This window comes from Bufo gargarizans, chromosome 4, assembly GCF_014858855.1.
Source record: "Bufo gargarizans isolate SCDJY-AF-19 chromosome 4, ASM1485885v1, whole genome shotgun sequence".
NCBI classification, from domain to species: domain Eukaryota; kingdom Metazoa; phylum Chordata; class Amphibia; order Anura; family Bufonidae; genus Bufo; species Bufo gargarizans.
In genome coordinates this window covers 267,228,974-267,245,352 of record NC_058083.1, presented here as the reverse complement: position 1 = coordinate 267,245,352, position 16,379 = coordinate 267,228,974, and the positions used below count along the sequence as shown (strand labels likewise).

Below are 16,379 nucleotides of genomic sequence, written 5' to 3'. Positions count from 1 at the left end.
CTCTAATCTGAGAGATCAGAAATCCTACTGAAGGTACTGTATGCTCGCAGTCTGTATGCTGTTATTACAATGACAATTCCTGACACATCTGTCTAACAGGCCGCTTGTGTTGTGTCTTCAAGCTACACCCTTAAATAATTCCCTTTCGGTAAACAAATTTACAGGGTGTGTTCTAAACATTGTATAAAAATGAATAAATTGATTTTCTATGGTGCAGCCCACCCATCACATTCCAATTAGCGTATAATGCAGCAAAATACAGCCGTGCAATACAGTATAATATTTTATCTTGCTCTCCCAGCAAAGGCGAACAGCAGTCCTCCTAATCTGTCTTCATCATATCCTTCTGATACAATATTTATGTGCATATTTCTAAGGTTTACATCTGCAGTAGGCTGATACGTGAGAAATATTGGCTGTAAACTATCCAGAACCTGTCCTCTGAAGTAATCTGCTCATGAGACTGCCCTGTGAGCGTATGATGGATATATCATTCATATAGTGCGAAGGGGTTAATGGTGCTTTAAAATGAATGAGTTGTTTCATACAGGCAAATAGCTGTGACCCCTGCATAGGTCACTGTGCAGGGAGGGGGAGAAGTTGAGCTGTGTCCATCACCTAATGTGAATGGTGGCTCCTGTGTCACCTGTATTGTGATGACTAAGTGATCTGTACAGAAAGTGTCAGCTTGTAATTAGGTTTAGTGGCCAGTGTAAAAGCGGCAAGATTTGAGAATTTCATTTAAACATATAGTGACATGGAAAATAAAAAAAATCCCATTTACTTTAAAATTAGGTTTATAGAGGAGCTGTCGCCTCCTCAGACATGTCCGTTTTAGGAACGACTTGCATTCCTCATGTAATAACCATTCTGGGGGATCTATTCCTATGACTCTAGGTTGTGCCATTCCTTTATTATTTGTATTAGTTTATGAATGAAGTCCGACTGGATATTACTAGTTGTGGGTGTGTCCCAGCACAGTCTGACTATCCAATCAGTGTGCAGGGACACACCCCATTTGAGAACACCCAGTTGGACCTTTACTGCAGCCTGTTGGCAATTCATTCATAAACTTCTCAAAGGGATGGACCATATGACACAAGGGACTAAAAAGAGCCACTGAAACATCCTCCACACAAGCACACCATTATCACCAGTTGGAGCCATTGTTACAAGGCTTCTTGAAGAGGTTTGAGCATGGAGTGGAAGTCATCCAGCTGTCCATTCTCCAGTAAAGGTAGAAGTTCTCCTTCACTTATCGTCTATGCTTGTTTTCTGAAATGATGCCAACTAGCCAGTCGTTCTTTTGCATATTGCCCATGAATTCCAGTCATGTTTTTGTTGTTCACTAGAAATATATTACATGAAGCAAGTGACCGTGTAATGTTTTATGAAAGTTTCCAGCATGTAACAAATCTACTGTCTGCAGCAGCGACGTTCCCTTACAGTGATTAATGCACTTTATGCAGCAAACTTTTTTTTTACAAAATAACTGGACATTATTTTTGGCTTTACACATTTCCTTTGGTTCCAGAAAGCTACATAACACTTTGTGATGCCAGTGTAATACCACTAGATACTCACACAGTGTAAAATCTTAAAATGCTTAAATATTGGTATATGTGTGCCCAAGAAGAGTTATCATTCCTAAATATCTCTAGCCCAAAGCAAGAGATGCCAATGTGAAATGATAGGTCAGAAACAGTTGGCATCACCTCATAGCAATTATACAGAACTGGAAACACCAATACAACAACCAAGTATAAATACATGTAACAATATAGCCTAGGTCTTAACTGAGGCACTGCCACTTGCCAGGCTTGAAACGTGGCATTTGGGCATCCATCACCAAAACCAGAACTAATTGACAGTAATATATGGCAAAAGGTTTCTTTGGGAATAATGATTGTTTTGCAGGTGCCTGCAGCCTGACTTCCTAAACAGAAGATTCATGCTTACCTGTTTCCCATCACTCCGGTCCTCTGCGCTGCCGCCCTTGTGTCCTTGTCCTGGTCCCCACATAGTGTTCACATCCGCCGCAGCATGGGCATGGTCGCATGCTCCGCTGCACTGGCTTGACATGGCTACAAGCAGCACGATGCCAGTCACTGGCTGCAGCGGAGCATGTGATTGTGCCCATGCTGCAGCAGATACAAACACTGTGTACATGGACATGTGGGAGGCAGGTTGGTAGAAGAAATCACTACTGTTGGTCTTTGTTATTGTATATGTGTTGCTTCTGTTATAACATTGCAATTTCCACATTTTAGGGGTTATTAAAGTTTTATCTTTATGATTCTTTGAGTTATTGAATATTTCACTATCTGCACCAACTTGCTGAATATCTTCACTATACTTCCTATTCTACTACCAACTTTTTCTTTGTCATGATACTGTAGATATTTGTATTCTTCTACCAACTTTTTCCTTGTCATGATCCTGTAGATTTTCCATTTTAATAGGACTGTGGGAAATATGCTCTCATACAAGTTTCTGTTCAGCTGGTATTACAATAAAAATGAGTATTTATGGTTAGACCAGTCACAAAATAATTTACTGCTGCCTTATACTTTTTTATCTATTAGTATTTTTCTATTTCATAGTAATTATTAAAAATCATACATTATGTAAAAAATAAACTACACAAAGGTGGTCGTATAGCTAAAACTGTTCCTAGATCTGCCTCTATGGAGAGAAATGCATTATAATACTACGTGTACTAAATCTAATTGTGCGTCATCTGCCCGGGGCCCTGTATTTCACAATCCTGCATTTGTTTTAATAGACACCATTTAACGCTGTATTTTCCCTACAGCAATAACTATGTGGCTGCCCACAGCTTCCAGTAACACCACTTCCAGTAGCTGGACCCATAGCGATCAGCTGATGGCTTGGTATTTCTTCTGAAGGATTGTTCTGATGATACATGTAAGTGCTGAAGATAAAGCCCACATATGTTAGTGGTTACCTGGAGTAAAAAGGTTGCACAAATTTCAGTCTGCAATCCTCATACCTTCAGCAACTTCCAGACACGTTCTTATTCACTTTGCATCCTACTCCTAGTTTCAGACTTCAGTCTAATACTATTCTCTTTAATATGCTCTAGTGCGGAGTATAAAAAACTGGCTGACATCACAACAACTTCTCTTTCAGAATTATAAAAGTGAGTAATTGCAACTTGTTAACATTTTTCCATTCCCACCTATCAGAAAAATATGCGTTAAACAATTGATTCCGCAATCTGCAGCCAAAAAAAAGGGAAAAATGCCAACAATTTCTTGAAAAACTTTGACAGTGAAATATTTCACATCTGTTGGGTCAATACAATCAGGTCTCCATTGCTTTGATAGAAAGGGGAGGCAGGGGTGAGGGGAGTTGAAGAACCATGTGCCTCTTGTGCTGGCCCAGAACACTTACAGAACCGTGGTAGCAAACTGAATTCAAGATCGCAATAACGCCTGTGCAAGCGTCATAGACGCCTGTACAGTCCATTTTATTTTCTGAAAAAAGAAGCCTGTCTAGTCCCTGCTGCCCACATCATTAATCCTGGCATTGGCGGCATGAACTGAACAGACCTCATAGGTTGTGCTGATGCAGCACTCCAGGTCAACGCAAGAGCATGGCTCCCACTGTAATGGCCGGCATTGGAGATATCTCAATACCTCTGTTGCCGGCCGCTTAACTCCCTATATGCCATGGTCAATAGCGACCACAGCATCTGGCAGTTAGAGGGACAGAGTTCCCTGTCACCATCGGCTCCCTGTGAATGCAATCGCGGATGGTAAAGTGGAGACATGGCAGCAAGGGGTCTAATAAAGGCCTCTAGGCATTAGGCTGTGTCACAGACTGGTACAGTTATAGGCCATAATGCATTAGTATACAAGGTATACCAGTGCGTTATAAATGTGATGTCTCCTAAGGGGACTTAAAAAAATAATAAAGTTAATAAATAGTTAAAATTAGCGTAGGTTCACATTTGCGCTAAAGGTAATCCGGTAGTCTCTTCCAGCAGAGCAACAGACTACTGGAGTTACTGTATCCAACATAGTTGGATACTGCTGAACACTGCCGAATCCCTATTGACTATAATGGAATCCGATGGCTTTTCAACATAAATGCTGTTTTTTGGCCGGACAAATACTGCTGCATACGTGAACAAGATTTACCATACGAGTAGGAATACTGTATATGTTGTATGGTTTAACACCATACATGGATTGTCTGATGTAATACAATGTTTACATTCAGTCACACAGTTTTCGCCATTATCGGAAGAAATAACTACTAGTAAAGCCTTTGTGACTGGCAACACAATTTTATTTAAACGTTTTTCATATGGCTGCAAATTTAGACCATTATACAGGGTGGCCATGAAAAAGTAGCCCGCCTCCAATATCTCCAAATCAAACTGACTAATAGTAAATCTGTCTTTGCTTTCCATAGCAACCAATCAGAACTCTGCTTTAATTTGTTTAGAACCCTGTAGGAAGTGAAAGCTGAGCTGTGATTGGTTACAATGGGCAACTAAAACAGATTTACTATTGTGCATTTTGAGTTGGAGATATTGCAGGTGGGCTATTTTTTCATGGGCCACCCTGTATTTATGGGTTCTGTAGTTCCTTAAAGACCATCTATCAGCAGACTGACCAGCTGGCTGACCTGTTACATGTGCACTTGGCAGCTGAAGGCATCTGTGTTGGTCCCATGTTCATATGAGGTTTTCATATATGCAAATGAGCCTCTAGGAGCGATGCTCTGCTCTACCTGAAACCTCCATAACGTCTCCACCTTGATGGAGCCAGGCATGATGAGGATTTCACTGCCTGGCCCTATCATAGTGGAGAGGGCGTGGGAGTTGCAGAGAGACTTGAACTTCTAGGTATAAGGACAATGCCCCCATTGCTCCTAGAGGTTCATTTGCATATATGAAAACCTCATACGAACCTGGAACCAACACAGATGCCTTCAGCTGCCAAGCGCACATGTAACAGGTTAGTCAGTTTCATAGGCACAAATCTGCGGACAGATGCTATTTAAACTTCTTAGTGCTGTGCTTTGGTTTTATAATTAATACAAGAAAATGAATCTGAACTCAGGATTTTCCCTCAATGCCAAACAAAATCTGAAAGATATGTTCACTCTGATGCTTTCGGAGGTATTCAAAGAACTGCCCTAAATCCATATGGTAATCGTTCCTCAGTCCATAGTCTCCATGAGCCTCAAAAGTCAGCTCTTCAAAGGCTTGGAACAGTCGTAGACCATCCATGGATTCACTCACATCTTTGCTTTCGGTGTGCTTACATGAAATATGCTTCCAGTTAGGGTAGCGGATGTCCCTCCAGAATTCCTCACAGTGCTCCTTATCCCCCTCTATGCATATCACGCCTGGCTTCCCTGTCAAGCAGAAACCTGTCAAATTCAGTCTCTTAGCACAGTCCAAGATCTTTTTGCGTAGTTCCTGCCGGTATATGTGGTGGCTATAGATCCACATGCGATGGAAAGTAATAGAGATTTCTTTGATGTCTGCTTCATTCCCATTGGTGTGGTTGGATTTCTCCACATAGGAGGATAGATTGTCTGCCAGCCATTGAATAGTGTTTGTGATGCACAGGTCCCCACGGTCCAGTGAACTTACATAGGTTGCCAGACATTTATTAAGATCATTGTGCTGCAGCTTGTCCAAGGCAGTTGACCGAACAAACAGCTGAGGTTCCTTTGTGGGGTAAGTGTGAGGAAGATACACGTGTAATTCTGCTTTCTCCTGAAATTCAGATAATACCCTTTCATCACTAACATAGTGCACACTGGCAGTAACTCATTGATTTCTATACATTACAGATATAGTTTCAACAAGAATACAAAAAATGCTGTGGAGTAGTTAAATATAAGAATTGGGCTGGGCTGTATGGGCTGCAGGGCTGACGACATATCGACAACACAAGACTGCTGCACCCAAATCACTCAATTCTTCGGTCCACCTCCAATTGGCTAAAGCAGTCACATAGGTAAATAAAGCTCAGCCGGGAGAACTGGAGTGGTGGTGTGGGATCTGCTAGGTAAGTACTGCTTTATTTTAGACTATTCCATAGTGTTGTTCAGTTTCTTGCTGAAACCAGAAAACCCCAATTAGTTTAGCTCTGCTGCATCTTTACTTTCTGATACTGAACTCTAAATTTCATCCTTAGATACAATGCATTCGGAAAGTCTTCATACCCTTTCACGTTTTTCCCCATTATTCTGCACACAGTATCCCATAATGAGAAAGTGAAAAGAATGTTTGAAATCTTTGCTAATGTATTGAAAAGTAAAAACTAAAATATTCCAAAGACATACTGTAAGTATTCAGACCCTTTACTCTGTACTTAGTTGAAGCACCTTTGGCAGAGATTCCAGCCTCTAGTCTGTAGGTATGATGCCACAAAGTTTGCACATCTGGATTTGGGGATTTTCTCCCATTCTTCTCTGCAGATCCTCTCAAGCTCTGTCAGGTTGGGTGGGGACCATCGGTGGACAGCCATTTTCAGGTCTTTCTAGAGATGTTCGATTGGGTTCAAGTCAGAGCTCTGACTGGTCCACTCAAGGACATTCACAGAGTTGTCCATAAGCCGCACCTATGTTGTTTTGGCTGTGTGCTTAGTGCCATTGTCTTGTTGGAAAGTAAACCTTCAGCCCAGAGCACTCTAGATCAGGATTTCATTAAGTATATGTCTGTACTTTGCTCTATTCAGCTTGCCCTCAGCCCTGACCAGTTTCCCTGCCCCAGATGCTGAAAAACTCCCCCACAGCATGATGTTGCCACCAAGCTTCACTCTAACGATGGTATTGGGCAGTGCCTGGTTTCCTCCATACATGGCGGTCAGAATTGAGGCCAAAAAGTTCAATCTTGGTTTCATCAGTCCAAGAGTCCTTTCGGTGCTTTTTTTTAAAACATTATGGAGGGAATTTATCATAAGGGGAATATTTGAAGTCAGTTTTGCTTGAGTCTGCATTGAAGTACTTTATGCCACATTTATCAAAAGTTTTGTTTGATAAATTTGTCTTATCCTTAAACCTACTCCACCTCCTCCTGGGGTGAGATTAGGACTTTTTTTGATACTTAAAAAAAAAAAAAGTCTCAATGATAAATCTGAAGTGAAACTCATTAAGTTAGCTTACCACACCCACATTACAAAACTGGAATAAGTGGTGTAAAATGCAACTTTTTGATGCCAGAATTCTGGAGTGAAGGAATGATACTTCAGAGCCTATGTGTCTTTTTACTGAGGAGAAGAAAGTTAGACCAGAAACTATGTATAAAGAAAATTTACGTGCATGCTACCATAGCGGGATCCTTGGAGCTCAGTCAGAGGGACCATTGGGTTATTGGCACCGTTCTTACCAAGGCCATTCTCCTCCTATTACTTACTTTGGTGGGGCAGCCACCCTTCTCCAGATGTGTGCCACCACACAATCCTGTCTCTGAGCTCTACAAGTAGAGCTTTGCTCACCATAGCTTGGTTTTCACTCTAATATGCATTCCCAGCTGTGAGACCTTATTATAGACAGGGGTGTGTCTTTTCAAATCACGTCCGATCAACTGAATTTACCACAGGTAGACTCCAATCAAGCTGCAGAAACATCTCAAATATGATGAAGAGAAATGAGAGGATCTCAGAGCAAAGGGACTGAATATTTATGTATCATTTCAGTTTTTCCTTTTAATACATTTTCATAAATGTTTATACCTGTCTATCGAGATACTGTCCATATGAAATGTAATAATAAAGCCTTTTTTGGATCAGCTCTAAGTGTAAAGATTCCTGGGTACAACAGTATGTATAAAATGAACATTTCTTACCTTCAGATCTTCAGTTTTAACAAAAACCGAAAATTCAATAGATGGTGGCAGAGACTCATACGTTCCTTCTAAATACCTTCTTAAAATGGAAAGTGAATTCACACCATTGATGACAATGTCCTCTTTGCTAGGAAACATTGAGAAGAGCATTTCCATCTCTAGGAGCTGAAGTTGAAGGCATTCTCTTGTGCTTGTACTCATTGTAATAATCATACAGAAGAATGGCACCGACCGCCTAAACACAGAAAAAAGGGACATAAAATGTTGGATTGCAGGAAGCTTTGTATGATGCATCTGTGCTTATAAGTGTAATTTCTACAAGGTTATATATCATCTGCATACTCTAAAAAGAAATTCATTTCAGCCTGTTGCCTGTTAAAATCTCAAGGCTGTCCACACCAACTATACAGATTCCAGCAGGTGTATCTCGCCCCTGGCAGTGTCTCCTGTGTGTTTCCATAGCATGTGGGGGAAACCTTTTGTGGGACAAGTAACATCTCTGTCCCAGGACAGTGTGACTCCATTATAAACCAGTTCAGTTAACTAAAGAACTGGTCTAGGAAAAATAAGGGTGCAAGAGAGTGGTAGAGAGAAAAGGACATAAAAACAGATATAAGATAGTATCTAGATACGTTTCAGGCTGGTTGTACACAGTAGATACCAGTCAGCTGAATGACCCCCCCACACATGCACATTCTCAATAGGAAGATGGGAGTAAGCTACTGCTAGACTCCTCTGTCATTGGCCTATCTCCTGGACTGGACACACTGAAATCTAGCTACCCAATTCCTTTTTCTACAGACACATACTATCGGAGGAGAGTCACATAATGGTTGGAAGTCTCCTTGAAATCAGTACGTTTGGCCAACATTCATATACAGCCGCAGTGCTAGGCGGTTCAAGCTATCTGGTCTCACAGCAGGAAAGGGATAAATGCTGGTGCACTGTAGTGGAGATTCACAGGAAGCTCAAGAAGAGACTCCAGTCTCAACCTGGAAATGTTCTCCCCAGACTAAATGGAAGGATGAACAACTGGTTGAGTACATGACTTTACTGTATAGTCATAAGCTGGACACCACCGCTTCGCAATGGAGCTCACTGACTAGAATGGTGTTCGTTGGATTGTCAATATGGATTCCAGCATTTTGCCGGACAATATACTGCTACATGCAGCAGTATTTTGTCCTTTGTTACGTGAATGTAGCCTGTAGAAAAATGAAACCGTTAATTTAATTGTTCTCCTAAGGATAATCTTGTACCTTGCCTCCTTCTTCACCATAGAGGAATATTGCTGCCTCTTGATGCCTCCAAAGAAGCATAACTTTTGTGATCTAGCATGTCAAAGAACATCTCACGTCTCATGAATCCATGCACAGTATGTGAGTAAAAAGCATCTTTGTCCTCCGTATATAATCAGATCCACACAGAGGGACTATTACAGGCTATGGACACTGCCTTGCCATTCCTAAAATACTCGAACCCTATGACAAGGCAGCTCAGCAGAAGCCCCAGATCATGGCTGGGAACTAAGGGTGCATTGCTATGAAGCAGTCAAGCAGCCAGCAATGAGGGGGAAAAGGTTATACAGTGTATTATTCTGTGCTGTACATGGCTTATGGCATGCTGCTGCCGTCATTTATAAAACTGGTGTAAAGTAGAACTGGCTTAGTTGCCCATAGAAACCAATCAGATTCCACCTCTAATTTTTCAAAGGAGCTGTTAAAAATGAAAGGTGGAATCTGATTGGTTTCTATGGGCAACTAAGCCAGTTCTACTTTACACCAGTTTGATAAATGACCCCAAAAGTTCTTACATAAAAATCACAATTTTCAGATGATTGTGTGAACAACATTTTTTTGAATTCTAGTCATTACAATCTGACATCTGGGTAAGGATGGGGTATATCCCTGTAAGGATGTTGTCACACCTGCATTGGAGCCTGGTCTAGCAAAAGAAGTCTGTCTATGTTTATGGCCAATGTAGGGGTGCATTACCATGAATACTGGCCTGAATGCGATTCTAATCACTGCAGTACCTGACAACGGCCAGTACACAGTGTGTGGCGCTGTGGTGTTCAGGCTCCATACACTGTTCACATCCGGAACCTGCAGCTGCCACTAACAGCTGATCAGTGGGGGGGGGGGGGGGCAAGTATTAGTCCCCTACCGATCGGATATTGATGACCTATCCATGTGTCAATCCTGGAAAACCCACTAAACAGCATCATAAGCACCTATATATGTGCACATATTGTACAGCCAGGGGCGTACATAGAAATCATTGGGCCCCATAGCAAGAATCTGAATTGGGCCCCCTAACTCCTCCCACTACTCACCCCTGGCCCATCCCACCCCCTTGCCCTGGCTCCTCCTCTGCCCCCCCCCCCAAGATAGGGGGAAAAATTGAAAACGTAAAAACGAAAAAAAAGTCCAGTATCCTAATTAAAGCAGGAATGTCCAACCAGCGGCCCTTCATCTATTGCAACTACAAGAAAGGGCATGCAAGTGTTTTGCACCAGCTGGAGGGCCGAAGTTTGGACATCCCTGACTTAAATTAGTTCAAGTATACCCAAACTTAAAAAAAAGTTTTGGGTGGGGTTGGGGCAGCCAATAGCAGGCCGTGATGGGAACAGGTCTCCCTAGCGTCACCCGCGTTTTTTTTACAGAGTCACTCACTGTTCACTGCTCTAAGTGGCTGTGGACAGGTGGCAGTGGCACACAACAGAAGAAAGTCCGTGTTGGGCCAGCGGAGGTGAAGCTGGGGCCCTGGGCTGTGTTCAGACCGTTCTACGGTTCGGTGGGTGCCTGACTGAGCAGGCAGCACGTGACCGCGGTATACAACTGCCACGCCCGCCTGCACAACTGCTGAGGCTGCTGCGAGCGATACACTGGCCAATCAGCAGCAGGAGCTTTGCACTGCTAAATGCTGATTGGCCAGTGCGCAGCAAAGCCCAGCAGACAGAAAAGAGAGCGGCAGCAGCAGGGAGGGAGAGGTATCAGAGCGTGCTGTGCACACAATGGGGAAGAGGGGCCCTGAGCAGAGGGGAAGGGCCCGGGACGGAAGACAAGTAAGCCCCATCAATGATATTAACTAGTAGCCCGATATTAGCTAGTAGTGTAGCGTACTAGCGATCATAAGTCTACAGGAGGTGGGGCCTTTCATGTGCTCCGGGCCCTCCCCTGCCACGGGCCCCATAGCAGCTGCGTGGTCTGCCTATATTGGCAGTACGCCACTGTGCACAGCTTATATTAAAAATACGCCGGAAGAACCTCTCTCAGGATTGTTTTTTTCCCACCGGTGTCAGATTTCAGCCACTATCTGCTCATGCTTCTAACCTCTTGGAAGTAACCTTGCTTGTTCCTATCCTAAAAGGCCTTAAAGGGGTTCTACAGTTTGTTTTAACTGATGATCTATCCTCTAGATAGATCATCAGCATCTGAGCGGCGGGGGTCCGACACCTGGGACCCCTGCCGATCAGCTGTTTGAGAAGGCAGCGGCGCTCCAGCAGCACCGCGGCCTTCTCATTGTTTACCGCTGGCCCAGTGATGTCACGACTAGTATCAAATGGCCTGGGCGGGGCTAAGCTCCATTCAAGTGAACAGAGCTTAGTCCTGCCCAGGCCAGTGATACTAGTCGTGACGTTACTGGGCCAGCGGTAAACAGTGAGAAGGCCGCGGTGCTGCTGGAGCGCCGCTGCCTTCTCAAACAGCTGATCGGCAGGGGTCCCGGGTGTCGGACCCCTGCCGATCAGATGCTGATGATCTATCCAGAGGATAGATCATCAGCTAAAACAAACTGCAGAACCCTTTTAAAGAGGCTCTGTCACCAGGAACAACTCTATATAACCAGGCATATAGCCTGGTAGGGTCAATGAAGCTGAGTAAATCAATACCTTTCTTTGCAGCGTAGGTATAGGCGTTCAGGAGAAATGAACACTTTTATTTTTATGCAAATGAGATATTGGAGCACCAGGAGGCAGGCTTTTGCGGTTTGAGCACCGCTTCAATGACACCCTTGATGCTCCATACTGATGCCTCCCTCCTTCTCCCCTTAGATTGACAGCGCCTTTACTGCTCAGAACGCGTAGTGTGTATGTTACACGACATGCTAGGGAACCAGTGCACAGGCGCAAGAGATCAGCGCTAGACGTCCATCCTAGGGTTGGGGGTGCGTTTATTAGGATGGCGTTAATATGGAGCACCAGGGGTGTTGCTTAAACCGCATCAGCCTGCCTCCTGGTGCTCCAGTAGCTCATTTGCATAAAAATAAAAGTGTGAATTTCTCCTGAACGTCGGCACTGACAATCAAATGAAACATTGATTTACTCAGCTTCATCAACTCTACCAGGCTATATGCCTGGTTATATAGGGTTGATCCTGGTGACAGAGCCTCTTTAAATGGGTTGTCAAGGATTTTACTATTGATGGCCTGTCTCCCTGATTGGTGGGGGTCTGACAATCTGCACATCCATATATCAGCTGTTCTTCGGTAGCTCTGGTGTCAGAACTACAGTTCAGTCCATTGTGTACTGGACCGAGCTGATTACTGCAGCACTGCTCCTATTAACATCAATGGTAGCAGTGCTGCAGTATTTCGCTCCATCCACTACAAAACGGACGGAACAGTGTAGTTCCAACCACAGAGCTACTCTGAACCAACTGATAGGCCAATGTGTGGGGTGTCAGACCCGCGCTGATCAGGAGGTAGGCCATCAACAGTAAAATCCTGGACAACCCCTTTAAGGGTCCATTCACACGTCCGTATCTTGAGTCCGCATTCGTTCCGCAATTTGCGGACCCATTCACTTTCAATGGGGCTGGAACGGATGCGAATCCGCATTTCCGGGATCCGCATCTGTTTTTTCAGGATCCGCAGTTCCGTTCCTGAAAATTGCAGACCAGAAAAGGCATTTTCTATTATTAGTGTCTGTAATGTGCAAATTGCGAATCGCATATTGCAGGTGTCCGTGTTTTGCGGATCCGCAAAACACTTACGGACGTGTGAATAGACCCTAATGATGTAAAAAATGAAAATAGGACATCATATAGTACACGACAATACCCTAACAAAGCTAGAACCAGCCCTGTACCCCACATGGATCCAGAGATTTCCCCATCCACTTGTCAGATTTCTCTTCTAGATTATCTTCATGCTGGCAGCTCAGGGGACGTGTCCTTTCTCAGCGGCATGTCCTTTCTGCTGCAGCCATCACCCTGTATCTGCTACAGCTTCTAACAGAACATATGGCTGGTGACAGTTGAAGATTTAAACTGAGTGCGTTCGACCAGCTTAGTGAGACGGACAAAAAAAAAATAAGGAAAAGGACAAACAGCAGGTGGCGCTATACAGATACATTTTATTGACTAACTCAGTGACTATGCTAAATTTTTAATTACATGCAATTACAAAAGTATTCAGATGCAGGTGCTGGTTTGACAAAAGTAGACTGTGTTTTGTGACACACCCCTTTAAGGCTTCTTAGGATAGGAACAAGCAAGGTTACTTACAAGAGGTTAGAAGCACGATCAGGGAGCTAGGCCATCAATAGTAAAATCCTGGACAACCCCTTTAAATGTCATTCCTTCAGTGTAATGCCACAAAACTGAAGCCCTGACATCCGTGTGCCATAGTGTTACATCTGTGCTCGATCCTACTCGGAGAGTTAGTAGCTAAAACTTTGCAACAGAGTTACAATTATCATTCTCTGTACCCAATGAAGGATCCCCGAAGAGCAGATTTAGGAGTGGCTCGCCCCTCATTAGCCAGTAAGATGAGCTGGGAGTCACATTCATGCAGTGATACCAATGGGGGAAATGAAAGGGCTGTTCTGGGCCTGAGATACTGAGGATGTGCTATTTGGACTGCAAGCTTCTCATTCTGATAGTTGGCACAGCGGCGCCATCTGGTGGTGGGATCCCGTACAGTTCATGGCTGCCATCATACAGCACACTGTCAGATTGTTCCTGAGGTACTGATCTTTTTATTGCATGTCCCGGATTACAGATGCAAACGTCTGACAAATCTGGAAAAGCTGATTTGCTGATTTGCTGGAAAATGATATCCTGTTTAGGGATGAGTGAACCCCTGGAAGTTCGGCCGCACTTCAGGTCAAAGTTCAGGTTTGGGACCCGACCTTCACCCCGATCCCCATTGAAATCAATGGGGACCCGAACTTAACTTTATTATTTTCCGTTATAACATATCATTTTGAAAGAATGCAAAAGGATATGGTCATTTAGGGGTTAAAGCCCCCCCCCCCAAAAAAAAACACCTCACCGCATCCACTTGATCGCGCTGCAGCAGTCTGTTCTAGCTTCATTCAGCAGGACCTGCGATGTGCGCAACGACGATGAGGGTTACAAGGACAACCCAATAGGTGTGCGTGCTGGGAGTTGTGGTTGTTCTGGAGAAGGTGGCTTTATGTTGATCCATTCCTTTATTACTCCTCCTAGAAGTTCTGAGTGAATTGCTAGCAGTTTGCAGTGAAGGTTCAGATGGGGGCTACCAGTTTGGGGGAGTCCCTGCACATTCTGACACTATCCAATCAGTGCTGCCATTGTTTGCCGGAAGCAGATTGTGCCGTCTAAACAGTCTCTACCGCCGGCAAATAATGACTCTGTATGGGGACAAGCTGGCATTAGCGATCACTCCTTCCTATACTGTGGAGGGGATGGCAGCATGTAAATGTGTCTCCTCCACTGACGGGAAGAAACCCTTCCTTCCTGACAATCATCTGCTAAACTGAGCAGTGTAAAGGGGCCTCAATGAAAGCCATGAAGATGCGCCAGACCCATGGTAAGATGGCTCCCACTGACGTATAACGGGATCCGTTGTCTGGACAAAAAACATTCTGCTACCGAACTGGCCACGAATGGCAGTGTGAACAGCGCCTTAAAGACACGTGAAGCCAGCCTTAGACCCCATTCAGGCAGCTCTCATGTCGATCTCTGACGCATTTCATTTATGTTCGGAAAACTGATGCGAAAATGTTGCATTATGGGTGTCTGCACGAGGTCACAGGGTGCAGAAACTGGACGACTGTTCCTAAGGGTTAATTCACACACTGCAAAACATAGCAGCAAAAAACGTGTGGACACAGGCTAAGGCCCCGGTCATGTGATCCGGCGCAGTTTCTGAATGCACTTTTAGGCCTCATTCACACGTCACCGATTCCTTTTAATGTGTAAATACATAAAGTCTATGGGTCCATGAAAAACAGACGCAACACAGACGCCATCCGCGTTTCACGGACCATTAGGATCAAATGCTATGAAAATTATTTTTCAGCTGTGCAGTGTCCGTGAAACATGGACGACATATGGAGAGCAAAAAACGGACACACGGATCCTTCATGGACATCTCCAGGGATACGTCGCTGACCAGCTTATCACGGATTTCATCACGGACGTGTGAATGAGGCATTAGTCAGAACTGGGCCTAGATCCAGACCTCCCAATCATCGCGGATTTCGGCGGCCGCCCTGTGGTCCCAGTACGCACTGCATTAGGCCTCATGCACACGACAGTATGTTTTTGCGGTCCGCAAAAAGGGGTTCCGTTGTTCCGTGATCCGTGTCCGTTTTTGTTTCCGTGTGTCTTCCTTTATTTTTGGAGGATCTCCAGACATGAAGGAAAGTAAAAAAGTCAAGTTTGCTATGCAAATGATAGGAAAAAAACGGACGCGGATGACAATCTTGTGTGCCTCCATGTTTTTTCACAGACCCATTGACTTGAATCATATTTTTTTCATGGACTGGAAACACGGATGCGGATGACAAACGGTGCATTAGCCGAGTTTTCCACGGACCCATTGAAAGTCAATGGGTCCGCAGAAAATCATGGAAAACGGAACAACGGACACGGGACACAACAACGGTCGTGTGCATGAGGCCTTAGAGAGCACGATGTGCTTCATTCATCGGGGAACGGGGCTACATGGATGGATCTTTTCTTATTAACCCTAAGGGGTCAGCACTACTGTGTGGGGGCACTAAGGGGGATTACGGTGTGGGCGCACACAATGAACTGGGCGCTATTGGGCATGTATAGATAGGGTGATGTTAGAAGCGTGGCTTAGTGTTAAAAAAAAAAAAAAACTATTGTCATTGGGCTTTTTAAGAGTTGGGCAGTATCTAGAGCTAAAAGTAGTTTCCTTATTGTGTCTTGAGTTTGCTCTTACAAAAAAAGACGCACAAATTGCACTGTGCACTGTGTGAACCTGACAGACACCTGTTAGGCAATGTCTGCGCACAGCGCGCCCCCTTGTGGTGGCTGCAGGCAATCACTTCAGTAGCCGTGTGAAGGGAAGCAGGGGAGAAGCCGCAGCCTCTGCACTCCCTGCCGGCACATCTGTATTAAACCTACTCGCCTGCTATTCAGCGCCTCCCCAGCAGAGAGCGCAGCTCCCAATCTGACGTGCTAGCCATCCTGTCACACAGCCGCCACACACACAACGTACAACGCAAGCGAAACTGACCAACCTGTGCCACCTCAGCTCAGTCCGCCTCTCCAGTCCTGATTGGCTCCTGACATCACCGCCCCTT

The 16,379-nt window shown here is 44.4% G+C and overlaps 1 protein-coding gene across 1 annotated transcript; it reads right to left on the bottom strand.

Moving 5' to 3' along the window:
- Positions 1 to 4,711: 4,711 nt before the first annotated feature.
- On the bottom strand, positions 4,712 to 16,333 carry RWDD2A (RWD domain containing 2A). The gene is made up of 3 exons (XM_044291974.1): positions 16,317 to 16,333; positions 7,838 to 8,072; positions 4,712 to 5,761 (listed from the first exon to the last, which is right to left on the bottom strand). The coding sequence occupies exons 2-3, from the start codon at positions 8,048 to 8,050 to the stop codon at positions 5,093 to 5,095; spliced, it is 882 nt and encodes a 293-aa protein (XP_044147909.1). The 5' UTR covers positions 8,051 to 8,072; positions 16,317 to 16,333; the 3' UTR covers positions 4,712 to 5,092.
- Positions 16,334 to 16,379: the final 46 nt, after the last annotated feature.

Excerpts from the sequence above, each read along its gene's own strand:
- RWDD2A (XM_044291974.1), bottom strand. The coding sequence starts at position 8,050 with ATGATTATTACAATGAGTACAAGCACAAGAGAATGCCTTCAACTTCAG. Across the intron at positions 5,762-7,837 it reads TTAAAACTGAAGATCTGAAG|GAGAAAGCAGAATTACACGT; the intron begins GTAAGAAATGTT and ends TCTGAATTTCAG.